At 37.3% G+C, this 17,998-nt stretch overlaps 2 protein-coding genes across 13 annotated transcripts in view; both read right to left on the bottom strand.

Annotated features, from left to right (window-relative positions):
- Positions 1-11,233, bottom strand: part of ndst2a (N-deacetylase/N-sulfotransferase (heparan glucosaminyl) 2a) — a 108,951-nt gene extending 97,718 nt beyond the window's left edge. The window contains exon 1 of the mRNA XM_079635842.1: positions 11,079-11,233. The gene's annotated coding sequence lies outside the window, so the exon portion shown is untranslated. The remainder of the gene's footprint in view (positions 1-11,078) is intronic.
- Positions 11,234-12,085: 852 nt separating this feature from the next.
- The window catches only part of zswim8 (zinc finger, SWIM-type containing 8), a 54,152-nt gene continuing 48,239 nt past the window's right edge, over positions 12,086-17,998 (bottom strand). For 9 of the 12 annotated variants that reach the window (XR_013800145.1, XM_079634392.1, XM_079634393.1 and 6 more), the window contains 2 exons: positions 15,267-15,445; positions 12,086-13,667 (listed from right to left, as the gene is read on the bottom strand). Coding sequence is in view for 8 of the 12 variants with exons in the window: in XM_079634392.1 (XP_079490518.1) it covers positions 13,464-13,667; positions 15,267-15,445 (383 nt within the window). In the remaining 4 variants the exon portion in view is untranslated. The remainder of the gene's footprint in view (positions 13,668-15,266; positions 15,446-17,998) is intronic. The other 3 variants (XR_013800146.1, XR_013800147.1, XR_013800148.1) reach the window with 1 other exon arrangement.

The raw sequence follows: 17,998 nt of genomic DNA, 5'->3' as shown, positions 1-17,998 counted from the left end.
CATTCTTAATTCAATTAAAAACTGTGCCCATAAAAATAATTACACTTGGGGGGCACGAGTGCTCCTAAACAAACATGTTAACACAGATCCCCGTCTCAAAGATTTGGGAATATGACACACTAATGACAACAGAGTTTGCTAGCAGTCTGTCTCTAATGAGACTAAATTAAGTCAACAGATGTATTCTCACTTTCCTGAGTACAGCAACTGTATAAAAGACTGACAGTAATCCAAGCGTTTTACAGTCGTCTGTGTGTGTTCCGTAAGCAATTACCATTCAAAAGTTGCTTGGTCTTAAGGTGGTAAGCCACCTGTTCTTAACGCATATGTTCCCTTGTCATTCAGTCAAATTCCAAATAATGAAGTAGCTAGTTTGTTACTTTATGTGCCAAGATTACGTAATCATGATTACAAAAACGTGCTGCAATTACAAAAAAGTTAACTTACATTATACTGCATGCTTAAGAGTAGGGCTGGGTAAAAAATATCGATGTCTATATCTGATTTCTATGGCTGAATGAGGGCTTATGAAACTATAAACCACACCCATTCTGGCAGGCTCTGACGCACCAGGACGCCTGATTGGTTTGCGCGTCTGAGTGGCCTCAACATAGGTTCTTGCAGTTGCCGCAGCACAGCCAATGACCGCGCTAGATGCTCAGCAAAACCGGCTGCACTGCATTTTAACCAGTTAATACAACCATTCATATTTTTAAGCTATTAAGCATTAATATTACTTGAAGTAGGCCTACTTGGAGTGCAGTGTTATGTTGCATCATGCAGTATTTGCCCTGAAAAGTAGAGTAAATGTGATGTTTGTTACCTCAATAAATTTAAGGTCATTCCTTTTTTATTTGTATACATTTTAATAATTAACATTAAAAGCACTCTTTTTACGACTAAAATAATAGTAAAGGGTAAAAAAAAACGAATTCCCAAAAATTAAACTGATGATTAACTGATTTTATAGAGCCCTACACGATGATGTATGGCGCATTTACGTTCCCTCGCACGCACAACAACACCTGTCTGAAAGAAAGAGCAGCATCTCAGCCTCCGATGACGATTTAGTAGGCTACATAAAAAGGGAAAGGGACCAACTTCAATAGAATGGAAGTGGTTTCGTACAAGAGGTCAGACCACCAACAAAGCACAATATTTAGCAAAATATGCAAGAAAACTGTTACCACTGTCACCACTTGAAGCAAGAATACACCATCGAGTACAACCAGGCTATGAAGGTACGTGAGGAAGAGATAGGCCTACTAGGGCTCGAATTTCGTCACGGGTATTAGCGCATAATTTGAATAATTTATGGCACTAATGAGCAAATATTCTTGAAATATCGTGATATGAGGCTTTATCGCCCACCCCTAACCAATTACATATTCATTATAATTTGTAATGTTCTTCAATTATTAATGCATGTTTCCATACATCTGGCAAGTTTTTATGACAGCCACCATTTAAATGTTTATATTTCACATTATTATTATAAACATAAGTGTTTGTATACAATTTTTACATTCAATAAGAACCCAGCACAATAGGAACTACCAGTGATATAAGACCCTGGTGGCTAGTTCCTAGAACTACCCAGTGTGAAAGCCCCTATAATTATACCATGCATATACAAATATGGCATGCAATTGCTTCAATCAATGATATAAAGCTATTCAAAACATCATTCAGTGTAAATTGTGATAACCGTAATTAATAATCACAATTTAAAGGAAATAATCAACAAATATGATTTGTCATTATTGTGCAGCCCTAGTTTCAAAGCCAGACTGGAAAACTGCTCAATTTCTCATAGATAACTATCAACAGTTTTGTTGTTGTTAAAACTAGTGGGATCATGCTGCAATTCCTTCAAAATATCTGAAGTATTTTTCTGTCACACACAGTGATTGCAGCCTGTGGTGGCTTAGTGTCATACAACTCCTCATTTCAGCACAGGTTACCACCTCTCTTTAAACATAGTAACTTATGTAATAAACATTTGTTGCACAACTTGCACACAAACATTTAAAAACACGGACTTAAAGACCTACCGCTGTGTCAGCATCACCATGCAAACAGTACAAACACATCGGCTACTTGCAACACTATACTGAAGAATCAAGTGCTCGCCGGTCAAGGGAAAAAAGCATGCCTTCTAATGACTCTACAGGAAAAAAAAATGCCATAAAAAAACTAAAATTAACAACTTTTTACTTAAAAATTATTCGCTGTGGCGTTCAACCCTTTCCCCCACTAAGGTCCTCAAGTGTCCAAGAGATTATTCAGGGGTTGCCGTAAAGACCCTGACATCGCCCATTTTATATTTTACTACAATGACGACAGAAGTGCTTAATGTCAAACATATTTTATCATGATTGCCAATGATAAAAAAAACTTTCAAAAACACAAAATTTCCCAAATTAGTTAGCCAACCATTTTATTTTACCTAAACAATTATTTAGTGCTCTCAACAAAACAAACAAATAAAAACAACCATTAGGCTATTCTTTTTTTTTTTTTTTTTTAGCAGAAAACTGTCTATTGGGATAACTAAGGCACTGTTGCCAAGTTGTACACCAACATGTTCTTTAATATCTGACACAACATTTAATGGTGTCATTACAGAGATTACAAAAACTTACCCCACTGCCACATTATGCCTTTGAGAAAATCAATTAACACGAGATTGCTCCAGGTGGACTGTCCCTACAATTCCTGTGCTGCAAGTCAGTTCGAAAAACTAGCGTTTGCTAAACAAAGCAAATAGCTATTACAGTCTGATCACAAATATTCAAAAATGCACATCAACACAAACTGAATTCAGAGAAGACCATTAAGATGCATAACATTGTGCCGAGACCCTGTTCACCTACACTCTTCTTTTGTGTGATACAACTTTAACATTTTACATTGTTACTGACCGCTTGACAGTTTTTTGTTTTCCATCCATGTCAATAGTGGAAGTGAGAAAAAGGTTACTACCATTCACACTAGGGGTGGTAGGGGAAAAAAAAGATGCATTGCCATTCTCTCTCCAACAATTCTAGATCGTTTCTGAGAATTTCTGTGTAATTGGTTAAACGTACTTGCATCTCAAAATGCTTTTATGAAACGAAATGAATGTAAACACAGTCAGTTTTGTCTTAAGGGATTAAACTGATATGACAAACCACATCTTATATTTCAAAAGAGATCTATGTGACTGAATGCAGATTAGTAGATCTCCCGCTTTCTATGATGTCATCAGTATATAATAATAATAATAAAACAACAGTAAAGCTGAGAAAGAGAAACATCACTCACTGTTCTTAAATGGAAAACATTCAGATACTCTTAAATACTGAAAGCACTCTTTGTTTATTACTTGTAATGTTTCATTGTTAATGTTTATTTACTACAAATGTACTACTTGCTTATTTAAAAACTTAAAATACAATTGTATTAATTTAGTTTTGTAAACTTGTAATTATTTAAATCAGATGGTGACTCCCAGAATCGGAACGGATGGTGCCTAAAGATTCCCACCCCTGGTTCACGTGGGCATGTTCTTGCATTTTCTTGTCATTGCACTTGCAACAAAAAAATAACTTGTACTTTTTTTTTAGGATGCCGAGTCAGCTTCAGGTCAAAATTTTTTTACGATTGCTGATTTTTTTTTTTTTTTTTGCTCCATTATAGGCCAAACTGGCATTAAAGGGATAGTTTTCGGCCCATAAAAAGAAGAAAAAAACATTAGGGGTACTCCTACACAGTATATAGGATAGTATAGTTTCAATAGTACCTGAAGGATACTTCCAGTATTCAGCAAGATTCCCATTTTTATTCTCAGAAATGCTTTAGGTATTTGGAAGCCAAACTCAGGATTGTGCACTGCACTTCTATAGAAAAATTTAAAGGAAATCAGTCTAGACAATGCAAGAGTAAACTGCTACAACAAACACCACAATAAAAGTAAAACGCTAACCAAAATACATACAACCTGGTGCTTTTATTTAGCCATGGGAACTCAAGAAAATATATTGTGAAACAACCACAGTACTTTATCTCCCAAGGATTCATGTTCTTCTGAAAAAGTAAAGCAACAGCAAACGCTTATCGATTTCTTTCCTTTGATGAGCCTATAGACATAGGTATCACTTTAAAAGGGGAGCATCCCAAATTGCTGAGTGTGTGCGAAGTCTGAGTAATATCAGTCTGTATCTCAGCAGTCAGGAAAAGTGCACAGCAATTGATTTAACTCTTGAAACATTATCCGCAATCAAATGAAGCCGTCAGCAGGCATACAAACGCGGTTGAAAAGAGGAGGAAAATAAGCCGTTGGATTGTGTTACTTTTTGGAAGACTAAATAACATTAACCTTATTCACAGACGAGAGAGGACCTCAACCTGTCATGAGCCCCGAGAGTCCAAAATCAAAATGAATCTTGATATGTCTGGGTTTCCCAAATGGAGGTTTGTGACGGGAATACAATGAATTGGAAAATTGTGACAAATGTGAATGCTAAATGAATAAACTATAATTTAATTAAAATAAAATAAAAACATTTTAAAACAAAATTAAAATTAAAAAAATGTCTTGGTATGGTTAATAAATAAGTGGGTCATAAACGAGTTTAAATGCTAAAAGCGTTAGGCTATTTGCTGTACAAGACAAAAGTGAAGAGAAGTTTCAATCATGTTCCAATTGTAAAATTGTGATGCATTACGATGCGTTCCATTTTGCAAGAGAGATGGTGATGCTAGGGCCCTATGATTTCACAATGTGGCAAACACGGACGGAATTTACGGTTTAATGTGAAATTTCACGGAATTTGTCAAATCCTGGACGAATAAATGAAAAGTAGATCAGTACACGTAAAGGTAAGTGTGGATTAATGTATCCCACACACAAACGTGAAACGTGACGCTCAGTGTTTTCAGCCTCTGCCACCTCACTATATGAGGACATGAACATGTAGATCTGTAGGACAGAGGACATGTAGTGGACATGTAATGTTCATTGTAATGTTATTTTTCCCCAAAAAAATGTATTGTACAGTGTACATATATTGTACATATATCTTAGCTTTCTATAGTAACCTCCTATCCCCCACACACCTGTCCCACCCACTTTTTAAAACAAAATGACGCTACTGGTTGGAGATGCGTGTTCGGTTGCTCAAGTTTTATTGCATTTTTTATTCCCAACTGTACATTGGTCATGAATGAAATGGCTAGAATTTATTCACAACTCTACAATTGAATCCAATGTATTATCAGCGCTCGGATTCGCTTCCATGGTGCGGTCAAGTACGACTTGCAGTCTGTGAGGTAAACTAAATGCTATTGGCTATTTGAAAAGGGGGAGGAGCCAATCAATATATCCCGCCTCAGCTTCCTGTTTCAGTGGAAATATCGTCAACCCATCATACAAAGCTGAGCGTTCCAAGGCACTTCAGTGGGCCTTTAAATGTACAAAATTAATGTACATGTAATTTTTATTTTTTTTACTTTCAATTTATTGTTAAATTGTATAAGTTCAATCAATTAATCAGACATGCTTTTTGATTACAAAAATCTAGCTAATTTAGCCGTTAATAAAATGGGAGTCCAAAAATATTAACACAGAAAAAGAAAAAAAAGGAAATTAAAATGGGAAAAACTAAATTTGAAAAAAGAAAAAAGCAACTATACTAATAAAATAAACAGTGCTTTTTAGGTTTTTCAGGTAGGTATAACATTGGTTTCCAGAAATTAAATAAAGTAATCAAATGTAAAATAACATTTGCATGTTTGACTGTAAAAATGAAAGATTAGCCTAATAATCCTTACTAAACTCACGGACATGTTGACAATTGTTGTGTGACTGTGAATTTGTCTATTCAAGCACAAGACTTGAAAGAGAACTCATTGCGCTTCGGATGAGTGCATGAAAAAACAAACAAATCTTCTCACAGTGCGCGAGTTCTCTTTCACGTCTTGCTCTTGAATTTTTAAATTGACAAAGCTTAAATTAGTTTAGTTTAAACAGATAACAACGTGTGTAGTTCAGGAGAACTGTGGAGAACGTTACGATTCGCTTTTTTTACCGAGAACCGTTACACCCCAAACACCTAGCCTTGACAGACACTAACGCAGAAAAAAATAGGGCAAAGATCAAGATTTGGAAGTTAAATGCACAACAACTACAAAGACATACACAGTTATTTGAAATCTCCAAATGTGTCAATGCAGCTGCCTCACGAGTTCAATCTCTCCATCCATTACAATGAAATGTTTAAAGAGGCACCTCAGAGGAATACCTGACCTTGACAACAAGTTCAGATCAGCTATTGCTTGATTGCCCAAACTCAATGATTGAGGCAGTAGGCCTACATTAAGAACGTTCAATGCCAGTGTTCTTGGTAGTGAATAAACGCAGCCAATGTATCAAGACGCTTCTATTTAGATAAACATGGTCAAAAATACCTTTTAAAAACCTTTTACAAACAGAACAGATGTCAAATACAAAGGAAAAAATATTTTGCATTAAGGAAGCCTTTCATTCAAAAGATGGCCAAACAGACTACCTCTTCAAGCCAAGCATGAAGACTGAAGTGAGAGAGATGTTTCATCTTGAAAGAGTAGAAGCACTGCTCTTTGTAGCAACCCCTGTGTACAAGAGCTCTTGATGGAAGGCAGAAAAACCCTGAAGAGATTAGAACAACTAATCTTCCGCTGCTACTTCAAAAATGTTGTTTTTCTGGGTCCTTTGATCTCTCATTTACAGATAATTGAATCAATCTACCATTTCTTTATCCTAAGGGGTAAAAGCATTCTAGAGGTGCACTCCCCACCCCTTGCGTCTGTGTAGACTGATTAATACTGGTCTGCGGCAGACTTTCATTAGCATGCATTTCAGATGGGACTCTGGTGGGGATGATACACATGCAGGTAACAGATGATTTGTTATGGTATTAGTTTGAATATTCACAATATATTCCACAGTACTGCTTAGTGGTGTTAAAGCCACATAATACAACGCTGACAGTCAGATAGATGCAAGTGCTACAGGTAGTGACACTTTCCCCCTCATGTTTTTTTTCCCCCCTCAGATGTGTGATAAGATTGGATAGCAGCATGGCACAGGATGGATCACTTGAGCGAGCCGCTGGATAGCACAGTGCAAACTGCTAAACCTGTGCAACCCATTTGACTTCTGTGAATGTTCTACTTTTAAGCCATAGAGAAAGTCAAACATCTCAAACAGCTGGAAAGACTGACGTTAAAAACAGAGGGGGGAAACTTGACCTTGCTGGCGAATTTTGCAACACCACCAATACACTGAACTGAATCAACATTGAACTGACTTGAGCTGAATAACGACACCATTTTCTTCTTTAAAGTTGCTTATAGCTGAATTAAACATTCATAAAGTAATGAACTTTATACAGTTACTGAACTAACTTGAGCTGAACAGTGACACTATTGTCTTCTAGCTGCTTAAATGCTGAATTTGACTAATTTGATGAAGTTTGCATCTTTGATTGTTATTTTCCTGTTTATTACGGTAAAGCTGTATTGAAACATTCTATATTGTAAAGAGCACTATATACATTTTATAATGGAAAAAAAGATTCTTAAACCGTTTTAAATGTAAAAAAAAGAAAAAGAAAAAAAGACTAATTCACGTATATTATTTTAATGCAACTCACTGCTCTTAATGTGTGAACTAACTAGGAAGGGTTAAAAGGACAAATTCAGACTATGGGTTACCATACTTGTCCATCACGTCATGATCATTAATATCTCAGATATCCTAAAATCATAACGCAATATATAATAATTATGTAAATAATAAACCAACTCATGCATGTATGCAAGCTATCACCAGAGACCAATTTAATCCAAAGAAAAACCTTAGGAGAAAGTATTTTAACATAAAAAAATTACAATACATCACACACTATGTTTTCTAGCAGTGATATAACCACCAGAGACAGACCGTTTGGACATCACCTCTCTGACAAAGGCTTCTCTCCAGAAGAGCAGCTTGATAATGTTTGTCCAGCACAAGCAATTCAGAAGGGCCTTCCTGATTATCAAGTTTAAATGAAATCCCACACACACACACACACCTCACCTGTGAATCAGCACCAGGAGAATGAGGCTTACATTCAGGAGAAAAGAATTGTGCATACCCTGCATAGCTATGCAATTAGTCACAGCCAATCTGATCCCTGGAGGAACTTCCAAGAATAAAATAAACAGTCAAAAAGGCGATGCAATTTTTTGCAATACACAGCTGTGTGGAGAGATAGATTGAGTTCGAAACAGACATAATATCTTGTGGCATGTGGAAAGAATCCATCTAATGGGGTTCGAACCAGGTGAGATTTACTGGCAAATGGCAGATAAACAAAAATACATAAAGGAAGGGGGGGGGTACTCAAAAAACATTTAGCCTAAAAAGACAGCCTTGGACAAAAGGTCTGATCAAGCTAACAATCGCGCCAGCCGCCAGGGCACAATACAAGGCAACCGTGCCTACTGCGAGTACACCCTCAAATAATTCTTAATAGGCTTCAGTGTTATCACTTATCTGAGTCTACACCGGTGAAAACTCCCAATCTTAAATTATAACCATTCATAATTCATCATCTACTAGATAAAAAAAAAGATTGCTCTCTTCAATGCCATAACCTGTGAAGATAACACAAAGCTAATTGAAGCCCCACAGGCTTGCACATGAAGGATGCAAATATCTCTGCTGGGCTGGCAATCAGCTCAGAACTGATCTGATATTAAACTAGCATGCCATTAATACTTGCACCTCTTGACCCCTGCCATGCAGCAATCCCTGCAGCATCCCTTTTTATTAATAACAAGAGCCATTTAGGCTCCGCATACTGATCTGCTGTTAAAAATTAGAGGAATACGGGATGATCGCCTGTTCGCCTCTGCCTCTTGACTTAGTGAAATGAGGGCTAAAAGAAGCTCTGCATGGGTACATGAAGCCGACTATTTCAGTGCACCACTCTGGGCTTGTTCTCAGGGCTTCAATCGGTTGGCCCGATCAAAGCTACAACCAAAGTTTTTCACACACCAACTTGACAACTAGAGACTGCCAGTAAATGTCACGGTAGCTTGTATGTTGAGGAAAAACTCGGAGTGATCCAGCGGCCTGTCATGTTCATTCGTCGAAACTCTTCTTTTTAACACTTACAGCCAATTCTGGATTCATATTACTGGTCTGGTGTTGTTATTGCTATTATTACTCCTGGAGTCCTCAAGAACATTGGTTTGGAGAAGAGCCCTTCATCTCCTCAAGCATTCCTTGAGTGCTTCCTTGATTGCACGGCTCGATCAAGCTGTAGAATTCCCTCCATGTTGACATCCCTGCATGATCTCACAGCGCTGCACAAGACCTGACTCAGCTCCCTGAAGATTAAACGGACTAAAAAAATAAAATCCCCAATATTCTGTTCTTTAGTGGAAAGTGACAGTACACTCGACTGCACTGCAGCAAAAGCACTTTTGCATTATCAATGCAAATAAAAGGTGCATTTCATGGATACATCAAGGCTTTTATCTAAAATTGACATGACAAAAGCGTTCATATGATTACAAAGTTACGCTGTAAGTTCAGTTAACCAGCCTTTCCAAAGGTCATCTTAAACAACCAGTGAGCGAGTAATACTATAGGCATGCAATTAAGATACAGGAGCTAAATTAATACTAGCTGTAGGGAGATGAGGCGAAAGAAAAGAGCCTGGTCATTTGAAGTCATTAATCTAATGGGATTCTGGGTTCTTCACCGGCTCTATTGAAACATAATCCAAGTCTTGTCCCACTTTCAGAGATTTTTTATTTTTTTTTAACCATAGCACCCAAAAAACTCCCGAGGCCCAACACTCATTTGCAAATTATCTCAGACATTTATAATGTTCTTGGGACTGAACCAAACTCATCTTTAACTCACAATTCAATGCTAATTAGGTCATGGACTTGGGGACAGAGCCAAATGAGTTCTGGCCATGTATTTGTCCTGTTTTAAATCAAGAGAAGAAAAAAGAAGCTCAAGAGGTATAATATATACACAAATATATGATAAACGTAGTTGTTTTTGGAAAGCTGACACATACTTAAATTGATTTTAAGATATGCACAATGCACATTATCTTGTACATGTTAATTTTTTAATTAAAAATCTTGATAATGGTCAATGGACACGTCAAACCACAAATATATATTTTCTTAACGCAAGATCAAAATATGGTCAAAAACATTCAAACAACCCTGCCTACATACAGACAATTTACTAAAAACACATACTTTTTTAAATACTATAAATCCAAGAGCATATTCTTCTAACTTTCAGCTAGAGTAGCAGGCACTGAATTATCATTTAAAAGAGATTTTCGACAGGAACACAGCTGTGCACTAACGTTACAGGCTGACACATGCGATATTCTTCTTGACTCGCCTATAAAAGAGAACTGAGCATTGAGCGAAGCCCATGCAAAATTCATTACTGCCCAAAACGAGTCTCCATGGCAGAGCTGCTCAGATTTTCCAATGGACTACGTAAAAGGTACCAATGTAGACTCAATCTGCCCATAAAGTCCTACAGAAAAACATGCATTTCAAAGCAACAAGCATCCCGCTTTGCTTTTGTCCCAGCTGCTCTGCAACTCAAACTTACACACGCTCACACTGTTACTGCACATTAAGCCTGTATAAAGAACAGGAAAGCTCTAGGTTGTTTATGTTTACTGATACTAATAATTATTTAAACACTTTCTGGGAGTATAGATGAAAATCACTGACTATACGAAACTTCCTCTAAACTAGAAAAACTACACCGCGGTTTAAATAGTCTCTTCTAAGACTAAACGCAGTTTTTATACAAATAGCAACGCTTTGAGACGACTGAATGTCATTGATTTTAAGATAAAGCCGTGTTTGTGCAAACTAAAAGGAGTTTAAAATAGATACATTGATAAGGCGCTTCTCTTATTTTCTTCAGAGCGAGGTTAGCGCGGCTAGCCGTAGCATTTCTTCAGTTCAGAAGAGGCAAAACTGCACTTGTTTGGAAAACACAAAGCATGACTCACCGATACAGTTTTTTTATACAGCTATCCGTAAGCGATCCTCAAAGGTTTACCAAGTTTAAAAAATGAGAGGTGAACTCAAACTCTCGTTGACAGCATCACTCTCTGAACCGCCATCTTCACTCAGCTATGATGCTGCTGTTGGCTCGAGACGCTCTACCTACCGAAAACTCTGGAACAAACCAAATCAGTCCGTCAGATGGGGGAAACCTGCAGGAACTCACAATTTGAATGCCATTATCTGAAAGTATTGAAATAAGTGAAGTATTAGTTGTGTGTTAAAATATTTTAACTATAATTTTAGAGTGTTTAGAGCAATATATACTGGTTAAAATATATATATATTTTTTTTAATACAGTGAATTAAAACCCCCGTACTGTAATCAAATTAGAGAGACTTGTTTCCAACAAAGTGCACCTCCGAACAGATTTTTTCAGGTAGGGGTACAAACAAGGACCGGTGTGAGATTATCGTGCATTATCTTGACACATTTGTTTTTAAATATATTCACCTGAACTTTCAGTAATGTAGTTTCAAAACACTGTATTATACAAGTTTAGACAAGGACCATTATATTCGTTTAACATTGAGACAAATCATCAATAAGTTTCATTTGGCACCAAAACTACTTGCGTGATTGAATAAGCAAAGCTTTTAAATATCAGCCCTTTTTTTGTTGTTGAAAGAATCGGAATTCCCAATAGACCACAAAATCACAGCAGTGTCAATATTTAACCTTCTAGCGCCCCCAGGCGATTAAAACCCCCTTAGTACAACGTTGATTCCCTGCTAATCAAATCGTTTTAATATGGTGCATTTCTGACACTTTCACAATTTTAAAATGTATTCAAATAGAAAAGTAATTTTAAATCCCAATATTTCACAATACTATTGTTTTTACTGTTTTTAACCAAATAAATGCAGCTTTGGTGAACACAAGAACTTACCAACCCCAAAATGTTGATTGGTACTATTAATAATGGTTAGAACAACAGACACAGATAAACTATTAGTGTTTTGATTTATCTTTATTAAGTAAACTCTACATTTTTAATATTGCTTTGTTCTAATTTAGATTTTCTCTTTCCCCCCATTTATTCTAAATTACATCCTCTTGCAATCAAAACAGTTTCATATTTATATGTATTTATATAGATTTTTTTTGTTTGTTTTTTTTCCAACCAAGCTACACTTGAAGAATACAAAAATATCACAGTACATTTTCTACGCAGTCACTCTCCACTAGTGAGTTCCAAAGTTGGGGCCGATGCTGGAAACATGGGAATCTGGCAGTGACGTTTATTGACCACTCAATTACACTAGGACGAGGGGAGCAGTTAACCAGTTTTAAAATGAAAACAAAACAAGATTGTGTGTTCGACTAAATCTTGAAATATGAAATTGCAAGGTCTATTAATCGTATGGGAAATTACTTGTCCAATAGCTGGATTTCGGATATGAAAGAAACCAATTTAAATTCAACTTAAACAGGAAGGAAGCCTGAATTGTTTTGGACTTAAGTCACCGCTGACATCTAGAATTAAAGCGGTGTAATCTGGTCCAGCCAGACTTCTCTGTTCCAGCACTCAAGCCACCAACATCTGACCAGAAAAAGAACTCACAGATCAGTCAGTAATAACATTCTTCCATTCCTCATCCTGCTCTCTGCAGACACACCATACTATACAAAATATTAAAAACAAAAGATAACACAAAACACTGACGAATCCTCACCCGTACTTTGATTATTGTTTCATAATAAATGTCTCTTTTATTCTTTTAACAAAGTTTTGTTTATTTTCCTCATTTTTACACTGCCATCCACTATCCAACGTTGAAATCCTTAATGACCAGTGGAGGCTCTGTTCTCCAGGGTAGAGGAATGTTGCAGTATGAGTCTGACATTTAGTGGTTTTGTTCAAACTTGAACCAAACATCAACATAGCAAGTGAAAACCTTAGTCCCCTTATCAACCACCTAAACGAACTCAGGGGATCACAAAACATACAAATCAGTGAATGAAAGATGTTAGGACACAGATAAAACATAGATAGCCATTAAGTTACTTGACTGAACACACCAAAAAAAGAACAAAAAGAAAAAAGGGTCAGACACAACACTGGGATCAACAACTCGACGAAGGAGGGACCCACTGACTGGAGTAATTCACTTGCCCCAGGATCTCTGTACCACTTTCTCATGACTTCAGGGCCTGAAGGACTAAATTTGCAGTCATGTGAGTGGGCTTGTAGAGGAAGTTGGCATGGCTACACTTCCTATCAAGGGGAACTGTGTGTCGGATTGAGCTGTGTCAGTGGTCTTGGGGAGGGGGAGGGGGATATCTGCAGGAGATTGGGCATCTCTGTCCCCGCTGGTCTCTAGAGCAGTCATGGTGAGAAGGTGGCCATCTCCAACGAGATCCGCTGCCATAGTTCTTTTGTCTGTTTGCCCCTCTTCAGGTTCTGCAGCACATCGTTGAACTGCATCATGCCAACGGGTGTCAGGCAAAACGCCCCGCGGGCACTTCGGATGATGTTCACAAAGTCGTCATAGTCAGCGGGAGTCAGATGGATCAGCCTGTGGTGGATATACTGGAACAAAACATAATTAGAAATTGAAATGAGCAGGGAGGACATGAATTCTGTCCCAATGTTATTTTATTTTAGCATTTTAATAGTATTTTTTTATTTAATTTCAGTTTAGTTTTACTTGTTTTCAACATTAGTTTTATTAGTTTATAGTTTCGTTTTTCAATCATTATGAAATGCAGTTAGCAAGCCTTATATGTCATCTGTTTGTAAATGTGAAACATACAAAGCTCCAAATAGTGATGAATCATATGAATATGAAAAAATATGAGATGGAAGGAAGAATTATGTTAATGCACTCACAAAATGTTTGCATCCCCCCAATACATTTATAATTGTACAAAATATATTTTTATTCTTCAAAGAATCCTAGCTATTCTACAAGATGAAATAAACTACATTTAAATCAATATTTCATGTTCACTTATTTATTTAGCAAGTAGATAAATACAAGGATATTTTAATAAATAAACTATATACATGATGCTTCGTTTTGAGGGTTTTGAGTTTAGTTTCTAGCTCTAAAATGTGTTTACGTATCTTTCAACAGCATTTCATTACGGTCATGCCTTTTTGATCTCCCTGTGGTTAAACATGCGCGACATGACAAATTCATAAATATTCCGGCTTCTGGATGGCACTAACCTGAACCCGTTTTAATAAAATGTAAACAGGTTATGAAGCATCATGTCCCCGGATGTTTATTGGGACATGTAGAATATGGAGTGCATTTCCCACCAGCGACGTACAAAATGACTCGGTGACAGTCTGGGTAGGTTTCTGCTGGAGTACAGCCTCTCGGTCCCTCATCTCATTCTCCACGCATGGAGAGAGTGGATTAGAGCTGGCACTATCTCCCTTTCACATTTACCCAACATTCATTTGCAAAGATTTACAGTGGCAGCAGACATATGGTAGTGTCCCTTGATCTGGGCATTTTAAAATATAAGGCCATGAGAGCGCAATGGCCACTTACGTAGACAACCACGTTGTTTGCCCATGCAACAACTTGAAACCTCTTTGAAATGGCAAAATAAAGACTCTGAGCCTGCTAGCAGGTAACTGCAAGAGCGTGTCTGTGTGTGAGAGGGAGAGATAGCATGTGTGCGCTCCTTCTCAAGGAAGCAGCTCTTGGCTTTGGGCTGTCACAGTGTGTTTGATGCTCTCTCATCAGTATGCTCCATCCTGTGAACAGACTCAGGCTTCCCTCTCTAGCTTTAACACTCCAGAATTGTTCATGCACAATTTATATTCAGTGTGGGCGACAATGCCGTCACAATCCAGCCTTGGCACCACTCGAATGCTCTGAAACCCTACTTAAATTCTCTACTTGAAACTAGAAACTAAGTCTAACTGATATAAAAACGAACTTTGAGATGGTTGCACCACATTCTATACAAATGTCAGCTGTGACGGATCAGCTCATGAGTTTGAGTGTAACTTTAACCACTTCTGTCAGTGCAAGAATATTAGTTCCTGGATTATCATCATCATCAGGGTAAAGACTTATTTCAAGATTTCATCCTATTAGGGATGTTATTAGTAATAATGTCGGTGTGATTAGTTCTCCAGGCTGAATCTTAGGGATTTGTGAATCTGTACCTGTAAGTAGGCCTGCTGGCAGCGCTGCACGAGCTGGTGGAAGGCAGGAGTGCGGAGGTGTGCGTGGATATGTGCAGGGTTTAACCTCTGCAGAGCCTCCATAATGATCTCCTGCAGGACAAACGGACTAAGAACACCTTTCGCTGCCCCCACACAAAACTGGTACACGTGGTTCACACCTGAGGAGAGAAGAAGAGGGAGGAGGATAAGGAAACATTCTGAAAATGAATGAATCTCTAATACATTGCATTTATGTTCTTTTACCTGTTCTTTTAATTATTAAAGTTTTCAATTTATGATTATGTTTAATAATAATTTATTAATGTTAAATTATAAATTAATTATTTGTAATATTAATTATTTATTTTACATTTTTAATTAAATTTTATTTATATTTCAAGGGTTAATTCACCCAAAAATTAAAGCATCATTTACTCACTCTCATGTCGTTCCAAACCTGTAAGACTTTCGTTCATCTTCAGAACATAAATTAAGAATTTTTTTATGAAATCCAAGTGATTTCTGTCACTCTATTGACAGCTACGCAACTACCACTTTGACAAAAAGTTCATAAACGTATCATAAAACTAACCCATAATAATTGAGTGGTTTAGTCCAAATTTTCTGAAGAGACACGATCGCTTTATATGAACAGATTTATTTTAGGCTTTTATTTACATAAATATTTAAAGCAGGTTCGGTTGAGCTTCTGCTTATGTTCGCTGATCAATCTTTATATGTGAATAAAAGAATAAATTCAATCTGTTCATCAACTAAAGTAATCGTGTCTCTTCAGAAAACTTGGACTAAACCGCTCAATTCATATGGATTAGTTTTACGATCTCTAACTTTAAGCGTCAAAGTGGTAGTTGCATAGACTGTCAATGGAGGGAGAGAAATCTCTCAAATCTTATTAAAAATATCTTCATTTCTGTACAGAAGATGATCGAAATGGATCTTACGGGTTTGAAACAAGATGAGGATGAGTAAATGATGACAGAATTTTTGGGTGAATTAACTTTAAAGGTGCATTAAGCAACTTTTCATGTTAAAAATACCCGTTTTTCTAACCCATACATGCTTAAACAATTGCCTGATGGGCTGAATGAGCCCTTCTCTGATCACTGAGATTGTCTCTATAATCCTGTAAAGTAAAATAAATAAGAGGGATTCGGGCCGGAATTTGAGACTGGGCGTGACGTCATGCGAGTTCACGGCACGCTCACATAGCTATGTCTGGCAGGTTTGTGTATTCGCGGGCATTCTCCGTTGAAGATGGATTGTAAGAGACCTGCTTGTAGTTAATTTCAAACACCAACGCAAACTCCACGTAAGATTAAAAAAAGACTTTAGTCTAGTGCGTGCACATCTCTGGCTGCAGTTTCGCTTGCCGCCAGAGGTGGCATAGTTCTGCAAAAACTCAGAATCGTGCGCTATGCACCTTTAACTTTATAAAGTGTCCCTATTATGAGCCATTCACATATCGCGTCTAAAAACGCATGGAAGGAGCTCCTTCTTTCCAAAGCACTTGCGCTCCCGTTGCGTTCTTTTGGTGCTATGCAACCGTGAACTGCGATCTCCATAACGGCGAAGAAGTTTCAGTAATGAATCTCCACCACCGAAAAACGCTTGTAGCTCTGCTACAAGAAAAAAAAACAGTGTTTGGGTGCACCCCATGCTTCATGTTGACTGAGCTTTCAATGTTGTTACGGAAAGGGTGAAGTGAAGCTGATTGGTTGGTTCTTGTCACATGACCTGCTGTGCGCTTACAGCATTCTAAAAGTTGTCACTCTTAAATCTCGTTGCGCCTGGAAAAAAACGAGCGCGTCACACCACGTACATTTGAAATAACGAACTTGAGCACGCAAAAGACGCGATATATGAACGGCCCCTTATGCTATTTTAAAGGTTACTAATTTTAGTTTTCATGCATCCAAGATAAAAAAAACTTGAATTGTCTCATAATATACATTGCACATCACCTCATTTCTAAAAGAGTCTGAAAATGATTAGTTAGAAGATTCAGTCTCTCTTAACTCCTCCTTTCTGTGAGCCTACTCTGCTTTGATTGGTCTTACGGCCCAGTCTGTTGTGATTGGTTTACCGCTTACAGCGCATGTTGGAAACAAAAACATTTTTTTCCATATAAATTCCAGTCCTCATTCTTTTGAAGTGTGTGCAAAATGGATTTGCAGCGCTGAAAACGGTGTTCTCTACATGTTGACAACACAAGCCAAACTTTTCTAGGCCTCAGCTAAAACAACAGTGTTCGAGGTTGAATCAAGTAAACCTTGTTTGCAGGCAACCAATGAAGACCATAGGCTGGTATTACACAAATTTTTACATAGTTATGGATGATGAAATTGCTGACAACACATTTCAGCAGTTAAGATCAATTCTCGATTCTTTACAGACAATATCTTTATTTGTAATGCACTTTGATCGCAGAGCTTTAACATTCACAAACTGCATAAACGGTAATGTTTGAAAAAGCATAATGGGCCACATTAAGTTAAAATCCAAGTACAAAAAGCACTGTCTATATACAACCATTTCAATAAGCCAACTTCATCGCACCTTTCTGGTTATGTCTTGCTCATCAGTGCATTGCTTTGCTTGTTCTGTTTCTTCCATATACATAAAATCCAATGAGCCTACCCTACAAGTCCCAGACAGAATATGCTGGGATCACAGCATATAGCTATAGCATACAAATAATTTGCATGAATAAC

The sequence above is a fragment of the Phoxinus phoxinus genome (assembly GCF_949152265.1).
Source record: "Phoxinus phoxinus genome assembly, chromosome: 14".
NCBI lineage: Eukaryota > Metazoa > Chordata > Actinopteri > Cypriniformes > Leuciscidae > Phoxinus > Phoxinus phoxinus.
Note: the sequence above shows the minus strand (reverse complement) of the source record. Positions and strands in the feature narration are given on the sequence as shown.